This window comes from Mirounga leonina, unplaced genomic scaffold (assembly GCF_011800145.1).
Source record: "Mirounga leonina isolate KUSES-001 unplaced genomic scaffold, KU_Mleo_1.0 Mir_239, whole genome shotgun sequence".
Classification (NCBI taxonomy): domain Eukaryota; kingdom Metazoa; phylum Chordata; class Mammalia; order Carnivora; family Phocidae; genus Mirounga; species Mirounga leonina.
In genome coordinates, this window is record NW_023270624.1 from 2016716 (window position 1) to 2032127 (window position 15412).

The 15412-nt window shown below is 45.2% G+C and overlaps 1 protein-coding gene across 2 annotated transcripts; it reads left to right on the forward strand.

The window, feature by feature from the left end:
* Positions 1–747: 747 nt before the first annotated feature.
* On the forward strand, positions 748–15035 carry ZFP62 (ZFP62 zinc finger protein). 2 transcript variants are annotated; one of them, XM_035029429.1, is made up of 3 exons: positions 1390–1943; positions 2145–2206; positions 11175–15035. In XM_035029429.1, the coding sequence occupies exons 1-3, from the start codon at positions 1924–1926 to the stop codon at positions 13952–13954; spliced, it is 2862 nt and encodes a 953-aa protein (XP_034885320.1). In that variant the 5' UTR covers positions 1390–1923; the 3' UTR covers positions 13955–15035. The 2 variants fall into 2 exon arrangements, with proteins under 2 accessions (XP_034885321.1, XP_034885320.1); XM_035029430.1 differs by lacking the exons at positions 1390–1943; positions 2145–2206 and adding an exon at positions 748–819.
* The last annotated feature ends 377 nt before the right edge of the window (positions 15036–15412 follow it).

Consider the following 15412-nt stretch of genomic DNA (forward strand, 5'->3'; position numbering starts at 1 on the left):
AAAATTAAAAAGATAGGCTCAAGGAAAAATCTGAAACGATGTAAAACTTTTCTGTTAAAAGCGAATGAGAGTATCAAATCGTCGTGGATTTGATACGTCGTGGATCAAATCGTCCGTTGTATACGTCTGAAATCAGCGGTTTTGTTTTTTTAAATGGCAGCATTCACAGGTGCCAAAATACGTCCTTTGCAATTACTCAGACTTCAGAGGAAAAACATCTAGACGTTACTTCATTGAAAGAGGATCAGTTTTAAAGTCCTCCCGGGCGGGGGTGCAGCCTGGTCCCGGGCCGCTCCCGCCCCGCGCGGCGCCCCTGCAGCCCGGGCTCCTCTCCGGGCGCCCTCCGCGGCCCGGGGCTCTCCGGCCGCCGCGCCCGCCCCGGGCCGAGCTCTCGGAGGGGCCCCCCGCGCTCCGCCTCCTCCCGGGGGCGCCCCCGCGGCCTCACTCTGTAAGGGGCTCTGTGTTCAGGTAGGCAGGTCGTTCGCTGTTTACCCAGCCACTCCTTTGCCTTGCCCTCAGCCCCACCCCGCATAAAACTCCCCGAAAACCTAAAGCCTCCCCGCACTTCCCCGGCTGCGCCCCACGCCCGACACGAGGCACGGACGGGGTACGCTGCACACAAACCAGCCTCGCTCCCCGCCCACGCCCTCCGAGCGCAGCACGGGTCACGTGCCCGGACGGGGAGGGACCATCGAGTCCGTCCTCCGGCGTCCCAGAGAGGACTCGGAAGTGCCCCCGCGCCGGCGCGGGCACTTCCGGCCGGGCCGGCCGCGCTTTTGTCCCTCCGGCGGCCGGGCTCACGGGGCGCCGCCACAGCCAGTACGTGAGTCCGCGGCTGCCCGCGCGCCCGCCCCCGGCCCTCGCCTGCCACGCCCTTCCCTAAGCGGCGGGGTCGCCGCTGCCCCTCGGGTCTCGGGCGGGGTAGGTGGGGGGAGCGTCCCCGCTGCCCTGCGCACCCCAGGAGGCACGTCCCGGGGAGCGGAGCGGCGGGAGGACGTCAGGCCGGCCTGGGGGTGCGGGGCGTGCCCCTGCGGCACGGCGGCGTCTCTGGGGCCCGGCTCCGGCCGTCCGAGCGGGTCGGAGGGGAGCCCCGGACCAGAGCGCTCTGCGGGAACACCGTGGGGTGCCGCCCGCAGTGCAGTGTGGCCCTAGGCCCCGAGAGTGATTGGGGGCGTCCGAGGGACCCCGGGGTAACCGGTTCGATCCCCCAGCCCTCCGCCCCTCCCTTCCCCCCCCCCCCCCACGGTTGGCGGAGGGTGCTGAGAGGCTCCTGCCGCAGGTGCGGGGGAGCCCCGGGCGGCCGCTTCCAGCCCCCGCCCTGGGGAAGCTCACCCGTGTGCGGTCGGGGCGGGAGCGGCGTGCCCGGCTCCCAAAGCCGAGGTGGCCGGCCGGGGGGGCGCGAAGGGTGGCGGGCGGGGCCGGCGCTCGGTGCGCAGCCTGCTCCGACGTTTGGCCGGGCGGCCACCGGGCTGTTGTCCCCCCGAAGGCGCGAGGGTTTGGTGTTGTTAGTAAGTTTTTAAGCATGCCCGCTGCTGGTTTAACGTTCGTGTGGTTCGGGGGTCTAGACTACGAGCGGATGCCAGCGAGCAGGTTGCTCCCCGCCGGGTCCCCTTCCCACGCCCGTCGGCCCCCTGCTGCGGACGCCGGCGGGCGGGAGCGGGCCGCGGGGCTCCCCGGAGCGCTGGGCCCGGGCTGCGATCCCCTGCCGTGTGTCGGGAGCATCAGCGCTCGAGCGCCCCAGCAAACGGCCGCGCTGTGGCGTCGGGTGGCTGCCGTTCGGGCGCTTTGAGTGCGCCTTACTTTCAGGTCTGTTCAGAGCCGTGTGGGTTGTTTCCAGGCTTCTGTTGCTGCAGCAGGGCGCACTCGGCGACTCTTCTCCCGGGGCACGTGTTAGCGAGTGTCTTCACAGGACGATCCACCAGAATGATTTTGTTTTACCTAAACTCAGCCGGTGTCTGGTAAATGTTAAGTGTGCCGAGCGTTATAACGGCTCCTGCAGGGTGTTTGAAGGACGAGTAAAACCACGTAGTTTTCTCTCCTGGGTCTCGTGCTCCTGGTGCTGGGCCGTGCGCTAGCCAGTGACCCAACTGTTGCCGACTCCCTTCCGGCCCTTGTCTGCCCCTAGAAAACCTCTCGGCCTCCCTCTCAGACTCTCCTTTGCTTACCTTTCCCCCAGGATGGCTAGAAATCTCTTCGCCGCTACCAGGTACGAGAATGTTCCGTTTCAGTTTTTACTTTAATCCTTGCTTCCGCTTTTAAGGAATAGCACCGACTCATGTTAACCATTTGTAGTTTATTCATAACTAAACGCAGTAATAACTAAAGCACACACCATATTCTCTCTTTTCGCCTGTGTATCACTCTCGCTTCTTGGTCCCATCTTTCGTCTGTCTCATTCTCCAACTTCCTGGGTATTCTTTCTTCTGAATTGGTAAGCGTTTTGTGCTCACATGCCTTGTTTTTCCTCCTCCTTTCTCTGGTCATTTCCAGTTAAATGCAGTATCCAAGAACTTAGGGTACAGAATCCAGGTGTCCCACTCGATGGCCGGCTGACTTGTGGAACGTTGGGTTAGGGAATCTGGAAATCAGAGCAGCTGCAGATGTGTTGCTTGTTGCAGCCTGTTAATAGGCAGGACTTTTTGGCCAGAGCGAGCCACAGTTCTCTTGTGCGTTGTCCAGGCTCTTGAGAAGTGGCTCCTGACTCCGGGGGCAGGGACAGCAAGAATTAGGGGCAGGTTCTCACTCTGTACACGGGCTTTTTGGGGCATTGGTAGTAGAACATGAGCAACAAGTACAGAGGGGTCCAGAGGTAGTGGGACATGCGTAATTTGGAAGGAGTGGGTCTAAAGCTGGCTGTTGGGTCGTGCTTCCTGCTGACAACTAGAGAGGAGTTAGAGGGCAGTTTCCCATCCAGCTTGTAGAACTTTTAAGAAATTGAACCTTTCCAGCCTGCTCTATGCAGGGGTTGTGCTTTTAGAGTGATTATTTTCTTGTGTCGTGGGGGATATATGATTTAGCCAACACATCAGTCTTTTTTTTTTTTTTTTTTTTAAGTTATTTGAATTCTAGTTAGTTAACATACACTGTAATACGAGTTTCGGGTGCACAATACAGTGATTCAGCACTTCCGTACAACACCCGGTGCTCATCACGACCAGTGCCCTCCTTAATCTCCATCATCTGTTTCCTCTGTCCCCCGGCCACTTCCCCTCTGGTAACATCAGTTTGTCCTCTGGAGTTAAGAGTCTGTTTTTTGGTTTACGTCTCTCTCTCTCTCTCTTTTTTATCCCCTTTACTCATTTGTTTTGTTTCTTAAATTCCACTTATGAGTGAAATCATATGGCTATTTGTCTTTCTCTGACTTACTTCGCTTAGCATAATACTTTAGCTCAATGTCCTTGCAGATGGCAAGATTTCATTCTTTTTTATGGCTGAGTAATATTCTATTGTATATACATCTACACCACTTCTTTATCTGTTCATCAGTCAACAGACACTTGAGCTGTTTCTATATCTTAGCTGTGGTAAATGATGCTCCTGTAAACATTGGGGTGCATGTGCCCCTTCAAATCACTGTGCTTTGATTAAATACCCAGTAGTGCAATTGCTGGGTCGTATGGTAGCTCTATTTTTCACTTTTTGAGGAACCTCCACACTTTTCCAGAGTGGCTGCACCAGCTTGCATTCCCACCAACAGTGCAAGAGGGATCCCCTTTCTCTGCATCCTCACCAACACCTGTTGTTTCTTGTATTGTTAATTTTAGCCATTCTTTTTTTTTTTTTTAAGATTTTATTTATTTATTTGATAGAGACACAGCGAGAGAGGGAACACAAGCAGGAGGAGTGGGGGAGGGAGAAGCAGGCTTCCCGCTGAGCGGGGAGCCTGATGCGGGGCTCGATCCCAGGATCCTGGGATCATGACCTGAGCCGAAGGCAGACACTTAACGACTGAGCCACCCAGGCGCCCCAATTTTAGCCATTCTGACAGGTATTAGGTGGTATCTCCTTGTACCGTTGACTTGTGTTTCCCTGATAATGGGTGATGTTGAGCGTTTTTTCATGTGTCTGTTGGCCATCTGTATGTCTCCTTTGGAAAAATGTCTGTTTATCTCTTCCCATTTTTTAATTGGATTATTTGTTTTTTGGGTGTTGAGTTTTATAAGTTCTTTATATATTTTGGATACTAACTCTTTATCAAATATGCCATTTGCAAACATCTTTCATTCTGTAGGTTGCCTTTTAGTTTTGTTGATTATTTCCGTCCCTGTGCAGAAGCTTTTCATTTTGATGAAGTCCCAGTAGTTTCTTTTTGCTTTTGTTTCCCTTGCCTCAGGAGAGTATTGAGAGAGAAGTTGCACTGGCCGATGTCAAAGAAGTTACTTTGTTTGTTCTCATCTAGGACTTTTATGGTTTCGTGTCTCATGTTTAGGTCTTTTATCCATTTTTTAAAAAGATTTATTTATTTTAGAGATCAAGAAAGAGTGCGCATGCAAGTGCAGGGAGGGGCAGAGGGAGAGAGAATCTCAAGCAGACTCCCCGCTGAGTGGGGAGCCTGACGTGGGGCTCCATCTCATGACCCTGAGATCATGACCTGAGCCAAAATCAAGAGTCAGATGCTTAACCACCTGAGCCACCCAGGCGCCCCATCCATTTTTAATTTATTTTTGTGTATGGTGTAAGAAAGTGGTCCAGTTTCATTATTTTGCTTGTTGCTGGCTAGTTTTCCCAATACCATTTGTTGAAGAGACTGTCTTTTTTCCATTGGATATTCTTTCCTGCTTTGTCAAAGATTAATTGACCATATAATTGTGGGTTCATTTCTGAGTTTTGTATTGTGTTCCATTGGTCTATGTGTCTTTGTGCCAATACCATACTGTTTTGTTCATCAGAGCTTTTTAATGTACCTTGAAGTCCGGAACTGTGATGCCTCCAGCTTTGCTTTTCTTTTTCAAGGTTGCTTTGTTTTTTCAGGGTCTTTCCTGGTTCCATACGAATTTTAGGATTGTTTGTTCTAGATCTCTGAAAAATGCTGTTGGTATTTTTGTAGGGCACATCAGTCTTCTTGATTGGCTTATAATAATCTCCTCCAGACTCTATGACTGAGTTCTCTTCTCCATTCATTAATCCACTGCAACTAGTATGAGTGATCCTTTTTTCTTTTATTTTTTATTATGAAAAAATTTAAACACACAGGAAAGTAAAATAGTACAGTGAACTCCATACACCCATAGCTCAGGTTCAGTAATTATCATGGTTCTGCTACATTTGTCTCACCTTTCCCTTTTTATTTTTTCTTTATTAAAGTATTTAAAATTTTTTTTAAAGATGTTATTTATTTATTTATTTGACAGAGAGCATGCCAGGGAACATGAGCCAGGGGGAGAGGCAGAGGGAGAGGGAGAAGCAGACTCCTCGCTGAGCAGGGAGCCTGACGTGGGGCTCAATCCAGGAACCCTGTGATCATGACCTGAGCCGAAGGCAGATGCTTAACTAAGCCACCCAGGCCCCCCTTTATTAAAGTATTTTGAAGGAAATTTCAGACATCATGCCATTTCATCCTAGTATACTTTACCAAAAAAAAAAAAAAAAAAGACACTTCTAATATAGCCATAGTGCCATTATCACACCATCCTAAATTAATTCTGACTCTTTGATATTATCTATCAAAGGTTGGCAAACTACTGGGCCTGCAGTGTGTTTTTGTATGACCTGCAAGCTAAGAGTTGTTTTTACATTTTTAAAAGGATGTTTAAGGGGCCCTGGGTAGCTCAGTTGACTGAGTGACCAACTCTTGATTTCCGCTCAGGTCATGATCTCAGGGTTGTGAGATCGAGCCCCATGTCGGGCTCATGCTGGGCGTGGAGCCTGCTTAAGATTCTCTCCCTCTCCCTCTGCCCCTTGTACTTGCTGTCTCTAAAAAAATAAAAAAAAAAAAAAAATAGAAGTAAAAGGATGTTTAAAAGCAAACAAAAATTAGTGACAGAGTCATATATGGCCCACAAAGCCTAAAATATTTTCTATTTCGCCCTTTGCAGAAAAGGTTACCAACTCCTGATTTAAAAGAATATGTGATCTTCCAAAATGCATATCTGAGTTTGCTATTCCTTTGCCTAAAACGCAGGATCAAGTCTGGACTCCTGAGTGTGAAGGGCAAACCCTGGTGCAGCCCTTACCTTTGCCCACCTGTTCAGCTGGGCCCACCGCCCTCTGCTGCAGAGGGCAGTGCAGACTAGTTCCTTTGCACCTGTTCTTCCCTCTGCTGAAACCACTCTGTTTCTGAAGCTTCCCTTAATCCTTCAAAGCAGTCAGTCCCTTCCCTCTCCTCCCTCATCTGTGTCCTGTGTCTGCTATTTTTATCATGTGTTAGTTATTATTATTTTTTTTTTGCCAGATTTTTATTTCCTGCAGATCTATTAGTCTGCCAGCTCCTTGATGACAAGATCTTACCTGTCTCTACATCCGCAGGACCAGCCCAGTGCCTGGGGAAAGAACACAGGATATGGATCATAATCTAAATTCTTTGGGCAACATGAAACCTCAAAGATAGCAGATACTAGAGTACATGTTATTGTTTGTAAAGATAACTTAATATTTTGTCAGAAACTCTTGGTTGTTTTTATATTTTAGCAGATGCTTAGTCCATCTGGACTACTATAACGAAATACACACTGGATGGTATATAAATAGCAGAAATTTGTTTCTTATAGTTCTAGAGGCTGGGAAGTCCAAGATCAAGGCACCAAAGAATCTCTGTGATGACTTTTTTTATAAGAACACTAATCCCATTCTTGAAGATTCTGCTTTCATGACCTAAGCACCTCTCATAGCCCCACCCCCACCCCAATACCATAATCTTTGAGGGTTAGGATTGTAACATGAATTTGGGAGGAGGGGACACAAACATTCAGACCATAGCAGCAGCATTTATCCTATTGCTGGCTTTTTATGTCTTGGCACTTCTCTGCCTGTGTTTTGACTGACGTTTTCTTAGACTTAGCATTGATTAATATGAATCTCATCACAAACCGTCAATTTTCAGTGAAGAAGCACGTTTATATTTGCTTTGAGTTCAGTCATTAAGAGGTTGGGTGAGCTACATCGGGTCATAGTACACTGTGCCTCCATCCAAACAAGAGGTTAATTTAAGCACGCCTGAAACAGGGAGACTCCTGGTGTCTGCCTAGGTCAGAGGGGTAAGCAGTGAAATATTTGTGATTTCATGCAGACTAGACCAGTCCAGAGCCACACAAAGAATCCCAGAGAGTGTGAAGTGGATGAAGCATTAGCCTGTCAAAGTCAGGGGAAGGGTCCAGCTGGGCCAAGGATCAGTGAATGCAGTAGCAGTGAGGGGTGGGTTAGCATGGCCCGTTTGGTGTCCAACAAGTCACTTGAGGTGGCCAGATGCAGAAGGCGCCAAGTGCCACACTAAGTAGCCTGGGAAGACGATATTGGGGAGTGACCAGGTGTGCATTTTTCAAAACTTAAGGTAGGGAGACTATGGCAGAAGTTCAGAAGGATACTTTAGGAAGGTTTAAACTAAGGCCTTTAGCAGTGGGACTAGCATTAGGGGTAGGGACTTGAGAACTGTTGAGGTAATAGAATCAGCTGGTCTTAGGGCTCTTGTGGATGCGGAAGGGTAAGGAAAGAGAAGAACTCATCTTGTGTGTATCCTGCCACAGCCTAGAATCTGCCATTTCTCTGAGGAGCTCTGCTTCCTTTTAGTAGGCAATGGGAGACCAAGAACAGGGTGCTGGATGTGCTTATTACTACTTAGGTGTTTTTTGCTTCTTAGCTTTTCAGCAGAGAGCTAGGGAATATGTGTACATATACACACACATGAATATACATACATGTGAATGCGTAGACATGTGCACGCACACACGTAATGTAGGAAATCATGCGATAACCTCTGAGTAATTCGCACAGGGTTCTCTCTTGCCTTCCCCTATTCCATATTTATGTTTCTTTCTCCAGGAGAGCACTGGCTTGCAACTAAATCAACACATTTACTCAGTCCCTCAACACATCTAAAATTCTTTCAAATTACTTTGTCCATACCTCTGCAGAAAACAAAGCTGCTTAAAAATTCTGTTGTTTTCAGGGTTTCCCTACCACCCCTCCAGCCTTGCCAAGACAGAGAATATAGTATATGGTTACATATTCTGTGATATTATATGCCTAAATTACGGGTTAGTTCTTTGTTTCTTTTTGTTCCCTTCCTATGAGTTCATTTGTTTCTGTTTGCTTGGTGGTTTAGCTGCTTTTCCTTTTTCCAATTCTCACTGATTTAATTTTATTCTTTGAATATGCAGAACATTATGCTTCCATAGTAAAAACTATGCAAAAATATATACTTAGAGTGTCTCTCTTCCCTGTCCCTTTGCTCTGTTCTCCCCACTCCACCACTTACAGGTAATGGGCCTTTATTGATTTCGGTTTCTCTCAGTACTGTAAAGATAAGCAGTTACATGTTTGTTTTCTTATTTTTCTTTCATACATAAAGCATAGCATATATGCTCTTTTTCTGTTTACATGGTATCCTGGAAATTGCTCCCTCTCAATCAATTGATAGAGATGTTCCTCATTCTTGGTTAGTACTCCGTTGCATATATGTGCCATAGTTTATTTAACCAGTCTTCTATGCTGAGACACTCAGGTAGTTTCCTAGATTCTCTAGTTACAATGAAGGCCACCATGCATAGCTTTGTGCACATATACTTTTTTGTTGGAAATAGATCTTCAGTATAAATTCCTAGATGGGATTTCTGGATTGAAGTGTAAATGCATACAGTTCACTTAGACATTGGCAGATGCCCCTTAACAGGAGTCATGCCACTCTACAGTCCCGTTAATATATGAGAGTGCCTGTTTCCGCCACAGCCTCCCCAACAGAGTGTGTTGTCATTCTTTTAATATGACGGATGAGAAGTGGTATCTTAGTGTAGTTCTTACTTGCATTTCTCTTATGGGTGGAATTGAAAACATGTTTAAGGGACATTTTAATATTTCTTTTTGTGAATTGTCTGTCTCTTGCACATTTTTCTATAGGAATTTTAGTCTATGTTTTTCAACTTTTGAAAAATGTTTATATAAGGGATATTAGCTCATATATGATTCACGTTGCAAATATTTTTTGATTTGTCATTTCTCAATTTTGCTTATAGCATTTTTGCCATGTAATTTATATTTATACAGTCAAATTTATCCATCCTCTTTTTTTTTCTTAAGATTTTTATTTATTTATTTGAGAGAGAATGAGAGACAGAGAGCATGAGAGGGAAGAGGGCAGAGGGGGAAGCAGACCCCCCGCCGAGCATGGAGCCCGATGCGGGACTTGATCCCGGGACTCCAGGATCATGACCTGAGCCGAAGGCAGTCGCTCAACCAACTGAGCCACCCAGGCGCCCTATTCATCCTCTTTTATTGCATGTGTGTCATAGTTTGAAAACTTTTTCTGTACTCAGGAGGCATTCACTCATGTTTTCTTCTAGTATTTGTATGGCAGCATGTTTTTATATTTAGAGCTCTGCTCCATTGGAGTTATATTCTTGAGTGTGGTGTAAAGAATGGCTTTATAGTTGTTTCCAACACTATTCTAAAGACCATCTTTGCCCCAATAATTTGATCTATCATCTTTATCATATGCTTGATTTCTGTGTGTCATTAGTATTATTTCTGGACTTTCTGTTCTGTTCCTTTTGTCTGTACGCTGGTACCATGCTGCTTTAGTTATAGAGGCCTCGTGGTGTATTTCAATACCCCAATGTGGCTAGTCCCCACTCAGAGCCCTTTTATGTTTCTCTCTCTCAATTTGTGTGTTTATTTTTTTTTTTTTTTTAATTTTAAGTTGGCTTCAGGCCCAACATAGGGCTTGAACTCACGACCCTGAGACCGAGAGTCGCATGCTCTACCGACAGCCAGCCAGGTGTCCCTTGTATGTTTATTTTGGAGGATTTGGTTTTATGGCTGTAGGAACTTGAACATCTTTCTCTCCTGAGGGCTGAGGATGAATAGAGGTGGAGGGGCCAAGGCCAAAGGGAATGAATAGAGCATGGGCCCTGATTGCAGGATTCAGAGCACAGACGAAAGGCGTGTTGCTGTTGATGGTGATGGAATTCTACTGCCTGCCCAGTAGAGCCCTCACATTTAAGCAACATGGACCGCTGTGCCCAGAGTAGTAGAGACAAGTGGATGCTTTCAGGGGGAACAAAGAATCCCCGCCTGAGCCCTAAAATCTGTTTTAGGAAGGAGTTTACCTTTCCTGAGTCCTGTGCTTTATACCTAGGTTCCAACCCTGATCAAATAACCCAGCCTCAAATAATAAACAGTAATAATTATGCATATAGAACTCACCAAGTAGTAGGTGTTGTTCACAACACTTTAAATAACTCAGGGTCATGCAGCTGGGTACTTGAACCCTGTGGTAGTATTTCCTTTGCTTGGTGGTTTGTATCTTAGCTTCTTATCTTCAATATGCTCTGACTGCAGTTAGCTTGTTCATGAAGTGGGAATGGAAGCCTCTTTGCCTGGCATGCTGGGGCATGCTCTTCCATATGGATTACCTCCCTGACTGCCCGCTTCCCGGGAGCAGGTTTTCCTTGGAGGGGAAGTCCAGGAGGCCAGACCAACTCCAGGAAGCTGCAGTCTGTTTTCCTTCTCATGTCTGTCATGACTTTCTTCGTGCTTTCATTACCATCGCCCCACTACCACCACTTAGGTACTGATTTCTTCCCTTTTTTTAGCTTTGCCTCTTTAGTTCTGCTGATTATGTCTCTTTTGTCTTATTAATTTTTCTGTTTCCTCTTATTCAGAGATTTCTTCTCTTTGTTTTTTTCATGACCAGGTGATCGTTTCCAAAAACTGATCAGTGTTGTCCTTGGTTCTGTGCATCATTTCAACCCATTTCAACTTGCCCTCATGCTAAACCGTTATACAAGAATAGAAAAATTCTTCGTTCCATTGAAAATCCAGGGCTGTAACATTTTAACATTAGCTCCACAGGGGCAGAAATTTTGGCATGTCCCCTCTTGTATCCCCTGCAGTTAAAAATGATACTTAATCACACAGCATGCAGTCAATAAACATTTGTCAAGTGAATGAGTAAATTTGGATGTAATTCTTCCAGTTTCCTCTATTCAAAGTGAACAGGTATCATTTTCATTTTCTTGGTTTAGTGTCACATTTGAAGACGAGGGGCACTGAGGATGAGAAATCAACTGAAAAGTATGAAAATGTTGGAAATGCAGAATCTATGTGGCCAAAAGTGGAAGGTCTTCACAAGGATCGTATACAGGAATATAAGGTTGGTGAAACTTGTGATTGGAATAGCAAGGTAGAGAAGCAACTGGAAAATCCTGAGGGAAAAAGAATGAAGGAAGACAAAAGTGGCATCAGGGAAAAGATTGGCAAAGCCAAGAACACAGCAAATATAAAGACAGAACAGGAAGACGAGGCATCTGAGAAAAGCTTATGTCCAAGTTCAAAACATGTTATACACCAGACTGTCCCTGTAGACCAGATAAGCAGTGAACAAGACAAATGTGTGGAGAACATTAATGGAACCTCTCACCCTGGTCTACAGCAGAAAACCATTGCTGTTAAGAAATCACACAAATGTGATGAGTGTGGGAAATCGTTCAAATATAATTCCCGCCTTGTTCAACATAAAATTATGCACACGGGGGAAAAACGCTATGAGTGTGATGACTGTGGAGGGACTTTCCGGAGCAGCTCGAGCCTTCGAGTCCACAAACGGATCCATACTGGGGAGAAGCCGTATAAGTGTGAGGAATGTGGGAAAGCCTACATGTCCTACTCCAGCCTTATAAACCACAAAAGCACCCATTCTGGGGAGAAGAACTGTAAGTGTGATGAGTGTGGGAAATCCTTCAATTATAGCTCTGTTTTGGACCAGCATAAGAGGATCCACACAGGAGAAAAGCCCTATGAATGTGGTGAGTGTGGGAAGGCTTTCAGGAACAGCTCTGGTCTCAGAGTCCACAAAAGGATTCACACAGGGGAGAAGCCCTACGAATGTGACATCTGTGGGAAAACGTTCAGTAATAGCTCCGGCCTTAGGGTCCATAAGAGGATCCACACAGGCGAGAAACCTTATGAATGTGATGAGTGTGGGAAGGCCTTCATTACTTGCAGAACACTTCTAAACCATAAAAGCATCCACTTTGGGGATAAACCTTACAAGTGTGATGAGTGTGAGAAATCGTTTAATTATAGCTCTCTCCTCATTCAGCATAAAGTGATCCACACTGGAGAGAAACCTTATGAATGTGATGAATGTGGGAAGGCCTTCAGGAACAGCTCAGGCCTTATAGTGCACAAAAGGATCCACACGGGAGAGAAACCTTACAAGTGTGAGGTCTGTGGCAAAGCGTTCAGCTATAGCTCGGGCCTCGCAGTTCATAAAAGCATTCACCCTGGGAAGAAAGCTCATGAATGTAAGGAGTGTGGAAAATCCTTCAGCTATAACTCACTCCTTCTTCAACATAAAACCATTCATACTGGAGAGAGACCTTATGTGTGTGATTTGTGTGGGAAAACTTTCAGGAACAATTCAGGCCTAAAGGTCCACAGGAGGCTCCATACTGGGGAAAAACCATATAAGTGTGACGTGTGTGGGAAAGCCTATATCTCACGCTCTAGCCTTAAAAACCACAAAGGAATCCATCTTGGGGAAAAGCCCTATAAATGTACCTATTGTGAGAAATCTTTCAATTACAGCTCTGCCCTTGAACAACATAAAAGGATTCATACAAGGGAGAAACCTTTTGGGTGTGATGAGTGTGGAAAAGCCTTCAGAAATAATTCAGGCCTTAAAGTGCACAAACGGATCCACACTGGGGAGAGACCTTACAAATGTGAAGAATGTGGGAAAGCCTACATCTCACTCTCAAGCCTTATAAATCATAAAAGTGTACACCCTGGGGAAAAGCCCTATAAGTGTGACGAGTGTGAAAAAGCCTTCATCACATACCGAACCCTTATAAACCACAAAAAAATTCATCTTGGGGAGAAGCCCTACAAATGTGATGTATGTGAGAAATCTTTTAATTACACCTCACTCCTTTCTCAACACAAAAGGGTCCACACTAGAGAGAAACCTTATGAATGCGACAGGTGTGAGAAGGTCTTCAGAAACAACTCAAGCCTTAAAGTGCATAAAAGAATCCATACCGGGGAGAAGCCCTATGAATGTGATGTGTGTGGAAAAGCCTACATCTCACACTCAAGCCTTATTAACCATAAAAGTACCCATCCTGGCAAGACACCCTACACATGTGATGAATGTGGAAAAGCTTTTTTCTCAAGCAGAACTCTTATAAGCCATAAGAGAGTCCATCTTGGGGAGAAACCTTTCAAATGTATTGAGTGTGGGAAATCTTTCAATTACAGTTCACTCCTTTCTCAACACAAGAGGATCCACACAGGGGAAAAACCTTATATATGTGATAGGTGTGGAAAAGCTTTCAGGAACAGCTCAGGCCTCACAGTGCATAAAAGGATTCACACAGGCGAGAAACCCTATGAATGTGATGAGTGTGGGAAGGCATACATCTCCCACTCAAGTCTTATTAACCATAAAAGCGTCCACCGTGGGCAGCAGCCCTATAATTGCGAGTGTGGGAAATCCTTCAATTACAGATCAGTTCTTGACCAACACAAAAGGATCCACACTGGAAAGAAGCCATACCGATGTAATGAGTGTGGGAAGGCTTTTAATATCAGATCAAATCTCACCAAGCATAAAAGAACCCATACTGGAGAGGAATCTTTAAATGTGACAAGTATGGGAAGTCACAGCGACCTATCACAGAAGAGAACTCACGAGGGAGGGAATGCTCGGGATGGGACCAAGATGAGCATATCTGTAGGAGGCAGAGCTTACCAAGTCTCAACTCAAATGGAAGAAAAACCTTATGAATGTATGAATATCTGAGCTCTTTGTTCATGGCTTGTAATTGACATAAAGGAAACTATGAGTACTCTTTGGTGTGATCTTCATTATAGCCAGCAAGGAAGCCTCCAATGTCAAGGTAGTTGAGCCTTTATGGAACACAAAATAGTTTATACTGGGGGTAAAACCTATCAAAGTGACAAAGTGATTTAAAAACCTTCAAAATAAGCAGAACTTTCTGGACATAAAACACATGGATGAGGAAGGGATTTCACTTAGAGGTCATGTAGTTACCAACAGAAAGTTCATTACTTGGGTAAATTCTGTGAATATAAATGGGGGGAATTCAGGTATAGCTTTGAATCCTAATTATACATTGGTCAGTGGGAAAAAATACAAGGAGAGCCTCCCAACAGGCACATTCAGGGAGAGATAGGCTTCAGGGAACATAAATTTATTTAATAGTAGTGATCATGAAGTATAAATTTGATATAATTGAATAATTTGTGAGGGGTGATAAATTTTGAAACAAAATTGGATTTTGTTGAAGGAAGAGTAAAAAGTGTAGACATGAATCTAGCAGGAAGTAGTCATTTAAAAAAGTAAGTTGATTGGACGATACGGTTGTAATGTTGTAATACACTGGTTGAATGGGCAAAACTTAAAAAATTTCAAATGAACCTCAGTGAATGAAGTGTGATGAGTGAAGACCTCACACATTATGCTACAAATACAAGGTTCTACCGTAGACAGACATTCAGCACATTAAATAACTAACGGAACACGTCTTTGACATGAATTTGCACCTACACAAAAATAATTGATTCAGGGATTCCTGTGAATAGGAATGCTAAGAAAGTGATTTTATTGGAAGAGCTAGAAAGCTAAGTAGCTATTGATAATTGAGGGATTGGAGGAAATTCATGCTTCTTAATAGTCTGTTAAATGTTTGATTGTTTTGGAATGTGTTACTGTAAAGATTTCATGCACTCCATGTGTGTATTGTCTGTTGTAAAATGTTATGAATACTTTGTTCAGGGCCCACTCTGTCTTGGCCATGAAGAGCCAGATAGTCATGGTGAGGTAAGGCGGAACTCCAATAAAGAAATTCCTCAAAAGTAAACAGGCTCTGACTGACTTTAGATGGAGCAGTACACAGAGAAAACAATTTGCCGTATCTTTGTTGGGTAAGTGAGACCAAAGGCAAAGCAGGGAGTGCAGCAGGGGACTTTCCCGTAGGGCTAGAAGCTCAGGTTTCACAAGAAATTAGGTGGCGTCTCCACCGGGAGAAGTGCAAAATGGATTGATCCTCATACTGGGCCTGGATCATAGCTCCTGGAAGTGGGCAGGCTGTGGGACTGATGTGTCACCTCACAGAAATCATTCTTTTGGGAACAGAATTTAAGAAAATGTTGTTTATGTGTTAAAGCTGTTAGCTAGGTGACTCAAAGGGTAAAAGGAGTCTTCTGAGAGTCAGGTAAGCTGTCCAAGAATACTCCG